Source organism: Tyto alba, unplaced genomic scaffold (genome assembly GCF_018691265.1).
Source record: "Tyto alba isolate M040663 unplaced genomic scaffold, T.alba_DEE_v4.0 Super-Scaffold_33, whole genome shotgun sequence".
NCBI classification, from domain to species: domain Eukaryota; kingdom Metazoa; phylum Chordata; class Aves; order Strigiformes; family Tytonidae; genus Tyto; species Tyto alba.
Window position 1 is genome coordinate 12,948,569 of NW_024881308.1, and position 14,369 is coordinate 12,962,937.

Sequence of the window (14,369 nt, forward strand, 5' to 3'; positions counted from 1 at the left end):
TAAAAACTTCTGCGTATATTTGTCTGAAGTATTCTATGATTTGGATATTAATATCTCCCAAAATATACAATACATGCTTCCTATAAATCACTTAACCAGTTACTAGTTTTAGAGTTCTCTTTACTTACTGGCATTTTAAAATTCCTTGTTTCTTGGTAAATGATCATAAATTAGCTAATAATCAGACCAAATATAAAATCTAAGAAAACCACCATCCAGCATACTGAGGTAAAATACCTGTGATCCACTTTCATCAAAGACGACATGTACAGTTGTTTTGGCAACTGATGCAGACTGCTTCTTTTGAAAGCCCTACAAAGTGAGTAACTGTTTATGTAAAATATACGCTTTGTTCACTTTTATTAAACAAAAAAAAAAAAAAAACAAAAAGAAAATACTCAAGCCAGAGATGGTAAGTGTCTGAAATCATGTTACAGGGCAAAAATAGATTCTACAGTCTCATACTTCCATTCCTCATGAGCTTCTCAGTCAGAATTCAGGGAAAAGTAGTTTGTTACAAGCAGTAAGGGGTAAGCTATGGCTTGCTACAATTGTTTTACTATATGAGTAAATTCCTGAGTAGTAAACATACTGAAAAATGGGACAGCTAATGAATAATTTCTGAAATACTTCCGCATTTGTAAGCATCCAGTTCTTCTGTTTCTGGAAAATTATATATGCAAAGCTTGACATTAAGCTATGGTGACCCAACCACCTCCTTGGGCAGCCTGCCCCAATGTTTGACAACCCTTTCCGTGAAGAAATTTCAGCTAATATCCAATCTAAACGTCCCCTGGCGTAACTTGAGGCTGTTTCCTCTTGTCTTTATTAGGCATCTTTATCAAAGCTTAACATATTATGGGAGAAATATTTTTCTGTAATCAGAAACTCTTGATGTAAATAGACACCAATAATCACAGCTAGAACAATATTTACATGGCAATGAGACTTTTATTTTGAATCAATTAAAAAACTATTTGAAAAGGTGTTTAAATCTTACCTTACATTTACTAAATCCATAAATCTTTCTGGTAACATCTCTGATTTCCAAGATAGAATCAAAATATAAAAAAAATTTCTCTCCTTCTTGATTACCCACACTCATTGGGCTTTTTAGATCGATTGTTAATAATTTCTTTGATTCTTTTTCTGGATAAAAAAAAAATTTGAAAATTAGTTTCATTACAACTTAACAACTCATGGTGTTTGTAAAGACATGAAACTTACTTGTATTCTTCAGTTTGGCTATTAAGATATATATTCTTTTTAATTCACTCTAACTTACAATAAATTAGTGAAATAAGTCGAGACTCAATCTTTTAGAAATACTTATTCTTCATAATATACTGTAAAATTTTATTTGAAGGTTATTTACTATAGCTACAGACAAATTATAGTTTTGTAAACATCTAACTAGTTTCAAAGGAACACTATGTCATTGTCTTATGCCTTATTTTGCACTAAGACTTTATTTTAAAGTTATTTTAATAAAAATCACACCAGCATGCCTCAAATGCAAATGTGACTGCAATGCAATTTCATCTCTAATCAAAACAGAACCTGTAACATTTTAAGTGGGAATCTTGCTTTGCTGAAAATTGAGTCAATACTTTAGGATTAACAGATTTGAAAAACCAAGTTAGTGTAAAAGGTCACATTTGTGAGTGCCAATACCTTCGAGGCTGTACAGGTCTACCTCTTCTTCTGGTATAATGACTGTTTCCCACTGATGATCCTTATGTGAAAAATATATATTTTTAAAGCTAGAAAAGCCTTATATTACAATTAAATTAAGTGCAGTATTTAGAAAGTTATTCAGTGAGGACAAATTTTCAACTTTGTAAATCCTCTGTTACAAGGAGTGACAATGAAGATATGCTTTACTGACAACAGCAAATGATGTTTTGGAAGAGCTTTGGTAGAGACATTAAACTAACAGTTGAGTCTCATCTACAAAAATAACTGCAATTTTGCAAATGCATATGTTAAACTGCTCGCAAACAGTATTAGAAAGTCATTACTTTGAAACTGTTTAATCGAAATATGTACACCAAATCTAAATTCTTCTTTTCCCCTCCACACTATATGCACCCCTAACTTCCACATGTTGATGTGTGGAAACAAATCTGACACCCTTGTAAGAATGCACATCTACTGCCTCAGAACAATCTACTGTGACAGACAAAAATTAACTTACTGCATCATCTGCTGCCACATAGAAAGATATACTTCTGCTACCAACATTGAAATCAACCCAAAATTCTTCAAGATTTTCATCCAAAGGTATCTGTAGCTATAACAAAAAAATTAAGATAAAAGACTAAGAGATGAGAGCAATGATTTATTCCAGCTAACAGGCTTCACGTTACAGTTTGACAAACTTTAAATACATGCACATATACTGAAAAAAAAAAAAAAAAAAAAATGTTCTCACCTAATCCTTATTTTTCCTTAACTAAAAGGCAAGGAAATTATTCAGCTGCAAAATTAAAATCTGGATATATGATTAAGCCTGTAACATACCTCATATTTATCAAGGGCTGCTGATAAACACGGATATGTAAAAACCCTGTAAGAAAAGGATATTTTGTCAAGTATCCTAAACCACTGTAAATAAATTTTACGTATTTGAACACAGCAACTGGATTGCAGTCAGCTCGAAACTCATGTGTCTTAGAGACTAAGAGATCACAGCAATCACAAAAGCAGTCACTTAACCATACTTCTTCCCCACAGAACATGAAATTTTATACATCCTCAAAATTAAAGCAGCAGTCTCAGACCTCTTGTCACTACATTCATACTTCTGGCTTATCTGCTGCTATTTTAAGAATGGTATTCAAATTGAATATACACCTGATAAAAAGACACACTAGACAATTTCTGCTGTCACGACATAAAAGTAACATGCAGAGCATGTGATCATATAGATAAGAAAAAAGCTCGTATTTTCTCTTCCTTTTTATGTCCTATTTCTCTAGCAGATATTCTCATTTATTATTATCTCAATGTAAATATCCTAAATCAATAAATAAAGGACTACACCAACAAATTACTAGCTATTGTCAGATGGTTTGTATTGGATTAGCAAGCATCTTGGCATTTTGCAACAGAACTAAATAGAATACAAAAACTAGTTCCTTGTAAACATGTATTAAAGGAAGTGTAGCATATACTTTATATTGTTTACGATTATTTTCAAATTAATGTTCTTTATTTAGCAAAGAGTTTCTTTAAGCTGTTAGGTAATAATATGAAACGTACATTATGTTTGTCTTTTTTCCAAATATGGGAATTACGTAAAATTAACATCTTGACAGAGAAGATTATATCAGTGACAATGTGCCAAAAGATGGTATTAGTCAATTTCTTTGATATTTTAAAAATATCTTAACTCTGCTATGTTCCTTGACTTTATACCACAGCAATGTTAGTCTTATTTGCTTGTATTATTTTAATTCAGAGTTTCCCCAAAACAGTTTTTGTGATACAAAGGTTACTCCCAGTAAATGGCCATAAAATCCAAAAAAGAAAATATATTATCTTTAAAAAATTCAGTTTTACCTTCTTTTGTCTCCAAGCATGCCATTCACTTGGTTAAGAAATTTTCTGCAATCCTATTAAAACACAGAAATGTGTTAAAGAATTGTAAAGTGTAAGTTTACGTCCCTGAAAATATTTTTCATGTGACTTACTGTTTCAAACTCAGAATCTTTAATTCCTTTAAATGCATTGGACACAAACTCCATGGAAAACCACTGGTACGCCAGTTGTCCTCTTTGTTTCTCTGCTATCATTCTGCATAAAGCTTCCGTAATGGCTACTTGGAGGTCATAGTCTACAGCACAATACATTTTATAGGAACAGTAGTTTTAAAGATACTACTGATGTGAGAAAAATGTTATTATGTAGGAAACTGGTATAAGCACTGCTGAACATTCCATACTACATATCACATTATATAATATATATATGTAACCCTTAAAGGATATAGATAAAGAACTAAGGGAATAATGATGACTAAAAAACGTTTCAAAATGAAATTTCAGTCAAACTTTCAAGGAAAGTCAGAGCAACACTAGGCATATAAGCAGGAGAAGTTTTTAGCTTTCACCTGTCTGAACTAGGAAACTATTGGATACCAGTGATCCCTGAGAGAAGTTACAGTACTACCGAACATGGCTAACAGTTCACTATCCTCAAAGACTGACTTCCTTATGAGCTTCTGCTATTTTAAAACCTACGTTCTAGAGAAGAGGGCTGAAAACTTCCAAGAGTTTGCCGTACACTGCATACATCTGAAACACTCCAGTTTGCAGATTGCTTTCATGCAGTATTTGTATTTTTCAGAGGACTGTAACTGCAACATCCTGCAGCTTCTAAATGTCTTCTCTGGATTTTTAATGGGTCTGCACGTAATTTTTAAGAACCTCGATACTAAATTGTTTATTAAGTCCCATGCTCACCTCCAGCATCCAAAATCCTCCTCCCCATGTCACTCCTGCCAAACACAGTAACATTTAATCAAATATGACGGCAACATAAAGCATAGGAGAAAAATTGATTTAATTACAAACTTTCAAAGAGACAAATCCCTGATTCCACTGAACTACTAGACTTCAAAAGGGTGAGTGTGTTATGCTAATGATATACATTTGAAAGTACTACTGGGGAAGTGAATCATCTGATACATATAATTTTTATTCTATTTATTTTTTAAAAGATGTAAAAAAATTTCCCAACATGAACAGCTTGTCCTTCCAGTGACTGATTCACTGTGCTTAATACACATTCTTATAAAGAAGCATTTATTTGTTTTAAGACAACTGTGATGAGAACAAGCTTAACCCAGATTGGAAGAGGTAAATTTAGGCTTGTAATGGAGAATAGAGAAAACATGCCCACCGCCAACACTATGGGCAGCAAAATAGCAAATGCAAAACTGAGTTAAACAGGGACCAATTTGCATGCATTATAAACAGCCTTAGTAAAAATTGCCTTCCCAGCTATGCATATGATGTAATGATATAAAAATTATATTGAAGATTATTTACATGACAAGCAACATTTCCTTTGTAGAAAATAGCTTTTTTCTGGCATCTCGAGGCGCGTTGTCTAGCATTAAATTAAGTTTTCTTACTACCTAAGAGTGTAAAAAAGGGAGTAAGATTAAGCACAAAATAAATTGTGAAAGTTTAAGTTATTCTTACTTTGGGCCCTTGTAATGTATTTCATACTACTGAAGAAAATAACATGCTTAAATAATTTCAAAACAAGAAAAGACAATGAGTTCTATCTGACCTTAAATGGTATTTATCTTAATGTAACCACCTCAATTTCAATAAACTACATCAGCTTTAATGTGAACATCAGTTGTTAAAGGGTTATGCTTCTTATTTACAGGTTTAAATTATAGAAAAAAAAAACCTGTCAAAGCTAGAGTTTTGTCTGCAGTTGATTGCTGAGCTAAAGGGTACCTTAAAATTTGCACTGAGAAACCTTTCCTTTGAGGATGTAGTTTTCACAGATGACTTTTTTGTAACTTTCCCTTTCTTTAGAGAGGAAAAAACATCTGACACTAAATCATTACTAAATCAGATAGGAGAAATTTGCAGTATACTAGAAGGTATACAAGCTTCCTGCAAGTATCTAAAGAATTTACAACTAACAATCTTAATTCTCTTTATAGCAGTTGTAATATGGCATAATACTTCCGATGATTTTATACAGCTTTCTCCCCAGAATCTTAATACCACTGTTTTGTAACGTAATGTTCAAAACAAAAATTATAGGTCAGTAACCTGAAAAAAAACGAACAAAATAAAAAGAAGTCACCCCAACATATAAATAACAACAAACGTTCCCAGAGAAACATTAAATAATCCCTCTGCTACTAGAGCATTACAATATTTTCTTTTGGGGGGGGCATCTGTACAGTAAAATTACTATCTTCACAAAGTCTGTTAAAACACTAACCAGAAAACTGTTGCTTAGAAAGATGAATGTTTACCTCATGCTGAACATAAATATTAATTCTTACATCAGCGATGAGGGTACATGTTCTCAGAAGAAAGTTTTCTAGTATTTTAATTTTACCTAATGAACAGGAAAAAAATAAATTAAGAGTTATCAAGAGTGTATTAGGTTGCCCCTCATCAGCATTTAGAAAAAGATCCATTTTCATTTAGAAATAAAACATAGTATGCCTTCCTTTCCATACAGGGTCACTGATATTTAAAAAAAAAAAAAAACCAACATCTTAAGCATCATGGTTAAATGCAAAACAGAATAGTACTTATAGTAAATATGGCTCTTTATGATGTTTCTATTCCTGTGCATCACTGCCTAAATGCCCTGGGCATGAGATCATTATTTTAAAAATATAATCAGATCAATTCTATAACTTAGCTGAGATGTAACTCAGACCCTGGAATTTATCTTCCCAGGGACGAGGAAATGAATCTTTCATTTTGATTGTGACAGCATAATATTCTGTATTGACTTTCTACCTAGTGCTATACTGAAAGGTAAGAGCAGTGTGATACTTATGATAACAAGGTCAATAAAGGACTACTGTGCTATGCTGAGCTATGACAGTAGCTTAGAAACAACATTCTTTTTAGTAAAAACTCAGTTCAGTTGCCATCCCTGAGGAGACTAACTATCCTACTTTTTTATTACTGACATCAGAAGTTACAAGGAAATCTGTCAGCAGAAAAACTTCAAATTAAACAATCAAAATTAAAGTTGACATCCAAGATTTTTTTCACATGAATGAGAAGTGTCATTTGTGTGCAGGACAGCCCTCTTGAGGATAAGCCCTTTTCTGCTACAGTTTATTAGCCGAATCATATAGATCTGGTGGTGTATTTACATTATACCAAGAAACTTTGTACCACCCTTATTATACATGCTCTTCTCAGAACCACATTGCCTCAAGATGGCTCCACAAGTATTAAGAGCTATTTTAACACTGATAACTTTAAAATGTCTCCTTATGAACATTTTAGCTATCATATCTATTGTACACTTTTTTTAAGCTCACCTTCAGCTCTGCTATCACATATAGCCTACAAAAGAAAACAAAAGACATCATTTTGACACTGTAAATATTACAGCATAAACGTAATAAAAAGCATTTAAGATTTTAGTCATTTAATCCTTAATGAGGAACATAAGTAACAACTTCCAATACCAAGTGTGGTTTCCCAAAATTGTATTTCGGTTAAATTTATGGAAATTATTTCCCCAATGACAAACTTTTTTATGAACAGAAGAAAACACTTGGGGTCCTGGGATTAACATACCAATAATTTATGTAATCAACATTAGACCAAGATGAAATTTTTTTGTTCATTGAACACGTATGTTGTTGGGTTTTTTAAATTTTACTTCATGCTAGTCGTGAACAGAAAACTAGTATTAATACAAGCAAACTACTTATGCAAAAAGAATTGTATTTCAGAAACCACTGTAACATCAAATTTGGAAGGACATTAAATAGAAATACATTTGAAACTCTTTTTGTTGTTAAACTAGTAAAAATTATTTTGACAAATACACACAATGTATTTTATTATCAGTATATTACCAGCAACACGTTGAAGAAATCTTCAGCCAGACTTATAAGCATTTCATTCTTTTCATTTCCACTGAGGATCAAAATTCCTTTTACCTTTTCAAACCAATTAACCATGTAAAGGGAAAATAAAAGAAAATCTATTTTAGTAGCATGAAAAAAGACATTAGTTTGTATTATACTTAAGTAAAATTATAGAGACTACACAAAGATTAGAACAGCAATGTTACCAGTCTGTTGAGCATACTTTAGCACCAGACTGAACTGTTTTAGTCACACTAAACAAATGTAGGTTATTTCAAACTAGCTTAAATAATTTCTGTAGCTGACTTTCTAACAAAAATATATAGATCTACTTCTACATCTGCTATCACAGACAAAGAACTAAAAATGGGTAATGGCTGAATGAAAAAAGAGCATTTGTATGTGTGAATATAAGCATGAAGGTATTGCCACACTTTTTTTTTTCCTTCGTTAATGCAGTTGAGAAGGCAATTGAGTAACACTCATCTGACCTTGCCATTAATATTCTTCAGTGAAATCTCTGGTGAAAGCAATAAGGAAGTAGTGTCTATTTTTCAGTATATTCATTATGTTGCGTTACAAATGATTAATGTGTTCACGTAGGTTGAAATAACCACAAAATAATCAGAATACCACTATAATCTGTTGAAAGAACAGGTACAATATTGCCGTTGCAAGTATTAACAAAAAAATTAGTAAATTGGATCAGAAAATTCCAATTCCTGACTCAAAAGCAGTAGAGCAAGGTTTTTATATAAAAAGATAGTCTTATTGTAATTGCTGTAAGCTTATCTAATTATATACTGCATAATTTGCAAAACCTCCACTGTATTAGAGCAGCATCAATTTATAAGAAACCACTTGTCAAAGAACATTTAAATCTGAATAATGTTTGTTGCACAGTTATAATAAATTATTCAGAAACAATCAAGGACCAAATTGAACACTAAACTGTTCAGCACTTAAGTATTACTTATGCATGCTTTATTAATGTTTATTTTTTTTTTTTACAGAAGTTCATGTATGCTTTATGGTTTTACTTATCCTTCCAATAAGACCGTATTTTATCATTGCTAGGAGCCCATCTTCTCCTGCTATGCTGATTTTTTTCCCACATTTCTCAATAGAGTTTAGTAAAATGGAAATGCTTTTGATTTCTTGTTTGTCCAGTTCCTGAAATTGAAATTACAACACAAGGTTTAAGCATACAGTTCTAGAAGAATGTGCATTTAATTAACCAGATGTCCTTTTCTTCTCAAAAGCTACCTTAATTACAGCCTGAAGGAAAGATTTCATTCTTAAATCTTATTGCAGTTTTTCAAATCAACTGCTGGTATAAACCAAAGCAAATGATAAAGTCTTTTTCAGACTATTACAATGAGAGTATAGATGATTCTGATGTAATGATTACATTACCCGACACAGAAGCTTGTCTAATTTGTTGACAAACTGTTTGCTGCATTTGTGAGAGACATTTTCACAGTCTTCTGTTGCCAGAAATCGTTCCAAGAATTGGAAATCTTTTTTTCTTGTAACTTCATCAATTAACTTTTCAAACTGTCAACAGTAAAACAGAGCAACTGTATTACTGTGTTCTTACTATTGATACTGACTTAGCACAAGTTTTACACAATCATCTGTTGTATTCTAAGCAAACACTCCGAATCATAAAATCATTAAATGTAAAACCTGAAGCGCAGAACACCGTATCTAATAATCATGCAACACTTAGTCACTGAGTTTTTAATTATTTGCCAGTTTTCCTTAAATTTTTTTTCTTTCATGTGGCCATTGTGTTAATATCCCTTCCTTAGTATATTTAATATTTTTTATTTCTACGTTATCTATTAATGACTTAAAAAGATATTAAGATATTTGAGGACTACTGCCTTCCTCAACTATTTTGCCACTTGATTCTTTCTAAATCCATTATAACCAGATTTCAGTATTTTGATCTTCAATATCATCCCAATTAATTCATGTATGTTAAACGCGTATGATTTATTTTCATCAGTAACAATTTCAAATTCTTCTTGCTTTCTACCCAGCTACTCAGCATTAACCTACATTAAAGGAAAACTTCTCCCTACCACATTCTTTGCCACACTGCAAATTTTACTTGCAATTAAATACCAGGAGGAGTGCTTTAAGCTACTAATTAACACAATCGATACTTGCATTCTGGTCCATAAATACATACCTGCATCTCATTCCTGGCTGCCATTTTTGCAGTTCATCTACTCAGCTGCATAAGAAGGGAACAACTGTCACTTGATCAAAACAGAATTCACTGGTGGTTTTGCAAACGTATCAGCAATCTGTCAAAATACATTACACATTCCAAACTTCATCACTAGTATAGATTCTATTTAAGAAATTAAACTAACTGGGGATGTAAGGAAACATTATTATATGGATAAACAATTGCTTAAAATAAGAGTGGTTGGAATGATCAACTTAGGCAATAGAGGAACATAGCAGACTCAGTATTTCTCAGCAATAAAAGAGCATGAAGATGTCCAGTTATACTGTCAACAGTGGGTTATTCAGAGTAAGTCAGCAGTAGAACTCCAGAAGGGCCTCATTATAAAATGGCAGATTAAATAAGAAAAACGTGATAAATGCATACAGGGAAAAAGCCTTAATTATACATACAGTGATGGGCTCCCAGATGACTAATACCACCAAAAAGCCAGATCACTGAACGATAGTCTTCTGGAAACATTGTCTTAATACTCAAAAACAGACAAGTATTTTGAGAGTTAACATGTAAAAACCCAACAAGCTTGTTCATGCTTTGTATATAATCTACATTAACCAATCTACCACTTTCAGTTTTGGTCTCCCCGTCCCAGAAATGATACATAACTAGACAAAGCAAAGGGAAGTGACAATCAAAAATAGGGAAAAACTTCTGTAGAACAAGTATCTGGGACCACACACTACTAATTTCTGTACTTTTAAGTAATACAGAAATAACAGTGGGGCTTGATTTTTTTTTCCAATACAACAATGCAACAGCCTAAACTGACGCCTTTGCAATCACCTCACAGATCTCCTGACTAACCAGACAAGCCAGAGAAGAAAATATAAAGCCCTTCCAGGTGTCTCCTTCTCGACAACGGGGTGATACCTCTGCCCTCCAAACACATAGTCAGTGTGACATCTCCCCCAAGAACTCTGTTACTGAGAGGAAACCATCCTACGGCGTCCCCTTCCTCCTCCTCCTCCTCCTCCTCAGCACTGCAGCACCCCCCGCCATGACAACCCTCGCCTCACCACGCCTCGCCTCACCGCCGCAGCCGAGAAAAGCACCGCCCCCCGCCGGCCAATCACTCCCCGCGCAGGTAGCCTTCAGCCAATCACCGCTCGCGAGCGCGGCATGCAGACCAATCGCCGTCGGAGGTGCGGGGCGGGAAAGAGGAGCCGCCTTACCGCGAGACAACCTCGCGTAGCGGCTCCCGCTCCCCCCTCACTCGGCCGGTACCTCAGCGGGACCTGCTGCCGGCCCCGCCACTCCCACCCGCCCCAAAAGCTATAGACAACCCCCCCCCCCCCCCGCCGAGCGGTGCTGGCGGCCTGGTGTCCGCGCTCGCCCGTCGCTGGCCGGATGTTTCCTGCAGTAGGAGCCGCCGCAGTCAAGGAGCTGGGGCGGCGCGACTGCCCCAGGAGAGCGAAGCCGCTTCTTGCGTCGGGGACGAAGAGGGATGTGGAGGGGGTTTGTTAACGTCTAAGAGCGTCACGTTGTCAAAGGACTGCGGCTGCGCACACAGAACCTCAGCTGTTCTACTTGTTTTATATTACCAACTGTCTTTATTGAGAACCACTAGAACACTAATCTCAGTGCATAGCGTGGACAGAAGTTACTGGGAGTGAGTTTGCGGAACCAGTGTAATTCATTTGTATGCTTATTCAGGAACGTTTTCACTACTATCAAGTACCCGACTAGGTAGAATAGATACAGAAACTCAGATACAGACCTATTGTTAACAAAGGGCTTCTACTAACACTTGTGGTCTTTATTATACAGAAAGAACTGGGTAACATGTTTAAATGAAATCCAACAGTTCCAAAGTGGAGCTTTACCTGTACTGGTGTGAGACTGGTGTATCCTATGACCCATAACACAAATACAGAAGATAAAATTTAGCATGAATCTTATATATTCCAGTGAAGTATCAGGAAGCATATGCATTCAAACCTAGAATAAGCAGCAGTAGTGAAGCATCTAGAAGAATCGCCTTTCAGAGTAGATAAATCTGCAGCAATTGTAAATAAAATAGCACCACTGACCTAAAATAAGAAGACAAATCAATACTATAAAAGGCAAAAAAGCTGTACAGAAAGTATATAAAATACCACCAGGTGTCACTGTAATTCAAAAAAACGACAAGTAATATGATCATTGGAGTATGTCCAGAGGAGTTGATCCCATAGGAGTGAGTAGTGCTGAGTGAGCATTTTGCAGGAGGCATGTTCAGCTAGAAGGGACTAACTGCAGCATTAACGGCTGTCACATTTGCTGTTGGGATAGTTTATTAGGAGGCAATGGGTGATCTGAGGCAGACCTGCAGAAGTACAGCTACTGAGAAACGTATTAGTGACAAAATTTTGCATGAGGAACTTTGAGCATCAGAAGTTTTCTATAAAAACTGAATTCTGAATTCTACTTTCATGAAGCAGAAGTAATAAAAGCCAATTTGCATTTGCCACTTTCCCTTACCACATTAGTGTATACACAGCCTTAGACTATCCACAGATTTTCAGATCTTGTAAAGAAAACAGCCTTACTCATTCTATAGCAAAAGAAAAGTGAGTCAGAGTACAGGAGAAGTGGATCATACACTTTTCCTCCTGCACTAGGTACACTGACATGACTGGGAGACTACTGTATGTTCATTTCTCATTCTCTAATGTCTATTTTGTTTGGGTTAGCAGAAGAGATGTCAAAAGCAAGCAGAATTTTCGTTAAATTATGCATTGAACAGACCAGAACAAACAGTGGTATTATTTGGACCACAGATATGGTGAGTACATTTAAGTATTTCGACGAAATTGGAAGCCGAACTGACTTTACGGTAGCGTAGATAGTACAGGCACCTTTCTTCACTACACAAGCAGAAACACCTTCATTACAGGTACTGGAAAACACTGTTCTGGTCAATATAATCAATGTTTGGCACAGCTGCCACTGCATGTAGAACTGAGAATGGTCAGAAGCATTGATGTCAACAGTTTTAATATCAAGCGTCAGCTGAAATAGTTGCAGAACTGAGATCATAAGGAGAAAGCCAAATCAGGAGAGAAGTCAGTACTAACATTAGACTCACATTGACAAGTGACTAATCGTTTAGACTTGCTGCTCTAGGTCTTTACCAGGTAATGCTGCAGAGTACATAAAACATTGCATTGAGCACTGATGATACAGTAAATTAAGTACTGTCATTAAAACTGACTGTTAGAATGTTACTATTACTATAAGCTGGAATTACATTTTTTCTTTGTAAGATAAATACAAAGGAACTATGAATTTGAAACTAAATGTAAAAATAACACAACCTGTAAGATAAACCTAATGGTTGGACCTTCACAGAAAAAACTGGTCTTTCTCTTAAATACTCTTACACACATCCCCACCCCTGAGGCTAAAACACATTCATATAGTTTTCAAGTGACTTGTTAAAGACCACTAGCTTTATCCTTTGCTAGTCTCCTGGCTAGTCTACACCAGTTCCATATTTATTTCAAGGTGATGCTTAATACTCTATTTCAGTGGGTAAAGTTATGACAATTCAGGTGGTACTGCTAGTTCTGATTCAGATCAGTAGTATAGGAAAATGGAAAAATAAGAGTAATAAAGATATTATAATATCATGCTTTCTAAAAGCACCCCCCTTATGCATCTATATGCATATATTTATATCACATAATCTGTATACTTTGTAATAAAAAGTGACATTGACATTCTTAAACAACTTCACATAATACAGACATTCCCATGTATTTAAACTGTAATTTGCAATAATCATCTTTCCTCCAAGCAACTTTGACAATGCAGTGTTGAAGTTATTAACACTGATTAAAAAGTAACTGGTAATATAAGTCTTTGTTAATTATGTCTTCTATTTAAATGTTTCCATTTTGCTTTAGAAGAAACCTGGCAACAGATTATTTAAATCTTGAACTGTATTAAGTAAATTCTTGACACTGATGGAGATGCTTTTCATATAGAGGATAAATCAGTTACTGAGGAGATGGACACTCTTAACATACTACGTGTAGATATATTTTCAAGAAACCAGACAGTGAAAAGAACATGGTTTGAGAGGAAAGACTGCAGCAATAAAAACTGAAAGACAAAATGGAGGAAATAACAACTGTGAGGCTCAGAAATTAATGTGTTAAGTACAGTTTAGCACAACTTTGCAAAGTGCTATTAGAAGAAAAACCCCTTTTCTTTTTCATGAAACCGTATTAGAATCAACTGGCAGCGTGCCTTTTTCCAACATTAGATCTTAATCCTGCATGCACAGAACTCTGAGGTGAAATGAGTCAATTCCATGTAAGAAGTGGCAGCCTGGTCATTTTTGCAGATATATAGACAAATCACTGCATTTTTATCAAGTGCTGTTCATTTTTTAGCAACTCAAATCCACCTTATTCTCCTGAGTATGTTGCTCTTTAAGTGACAACTCGTCAGTAAGTTGCCTCCTGAGTTTTCTTAACTGTTAACAGGAGTACCATCGACAAAAACAACATAAAATTG

At 34.7% G+C, this 14,369-nt stretch overlaps 1 protein-coding gene across 1 annotated transcript in view; it reads right to left on the bottom strand.

The window, feature by feature from the left end:
- The window catches only part of SYCP2 (synaptonemal complex protein 2), a 28,131-nt gene extending 18,302 nt beyond the window's left edge, over positions 1-9,829 (bottom strand). Inside the window, exons 1-15 of the mRNA XM_033010439.2 lie at positions 9,804-9,829; positions 9,020-9,160; positions 8,648-8,776; positions 7,592-7,696; positions 7,046-7,070; positions 6,011-6,096; positions 5,055-5,143; positions 4,467-4,501; positions 3,696-3,838; positions 3,565-3,617; positions 2,524-2,569; positions 2,198-2,293; positions 1,675-1,735; positions 1,001-1,149; positions 238-312 (exon numbers count right to left, since the gene is read on the bottom strand). Coding sequence (XP_032866330.1) covers positions 238-312; positions 1,001-1,149; positions 1,675-1,735; positions 2,198-2,293; positions 2,524-2,569; positions 3,565-3,617; positions 3,696-3,838; positions 4,467-4,501; positions 5,055-5,143; positions 6,011-6,096; positions 7,046-7,070; positions 7,592-7,696; positions 8,648-8,776; positions 9,020-9,160; positions 9,804-9,827 — 1,257 coding nt within the window. The 5' untranslated portion in view covers positions 9,828-9,829. The remainder of the gene's footprint in view (positions 1-237; positions 313-1,000; positions 1,150-1,674; positions 1,736-2,197; positions 2,294-2,523; positions 2,570-3,564; positions 3,618-3,695; positions 3,839-4,466; positions 4,502-5,054; positions 5,144-6,010; positions 6,097-7,045; positions 7,071-7,591; positions 7,697-8,647; positions 8,777-9,019; positions 9,161-9,803) is intronic.
- Between the last annotated feature and the right edge of the window lie 4,540 nt (positions 9,830-14,369).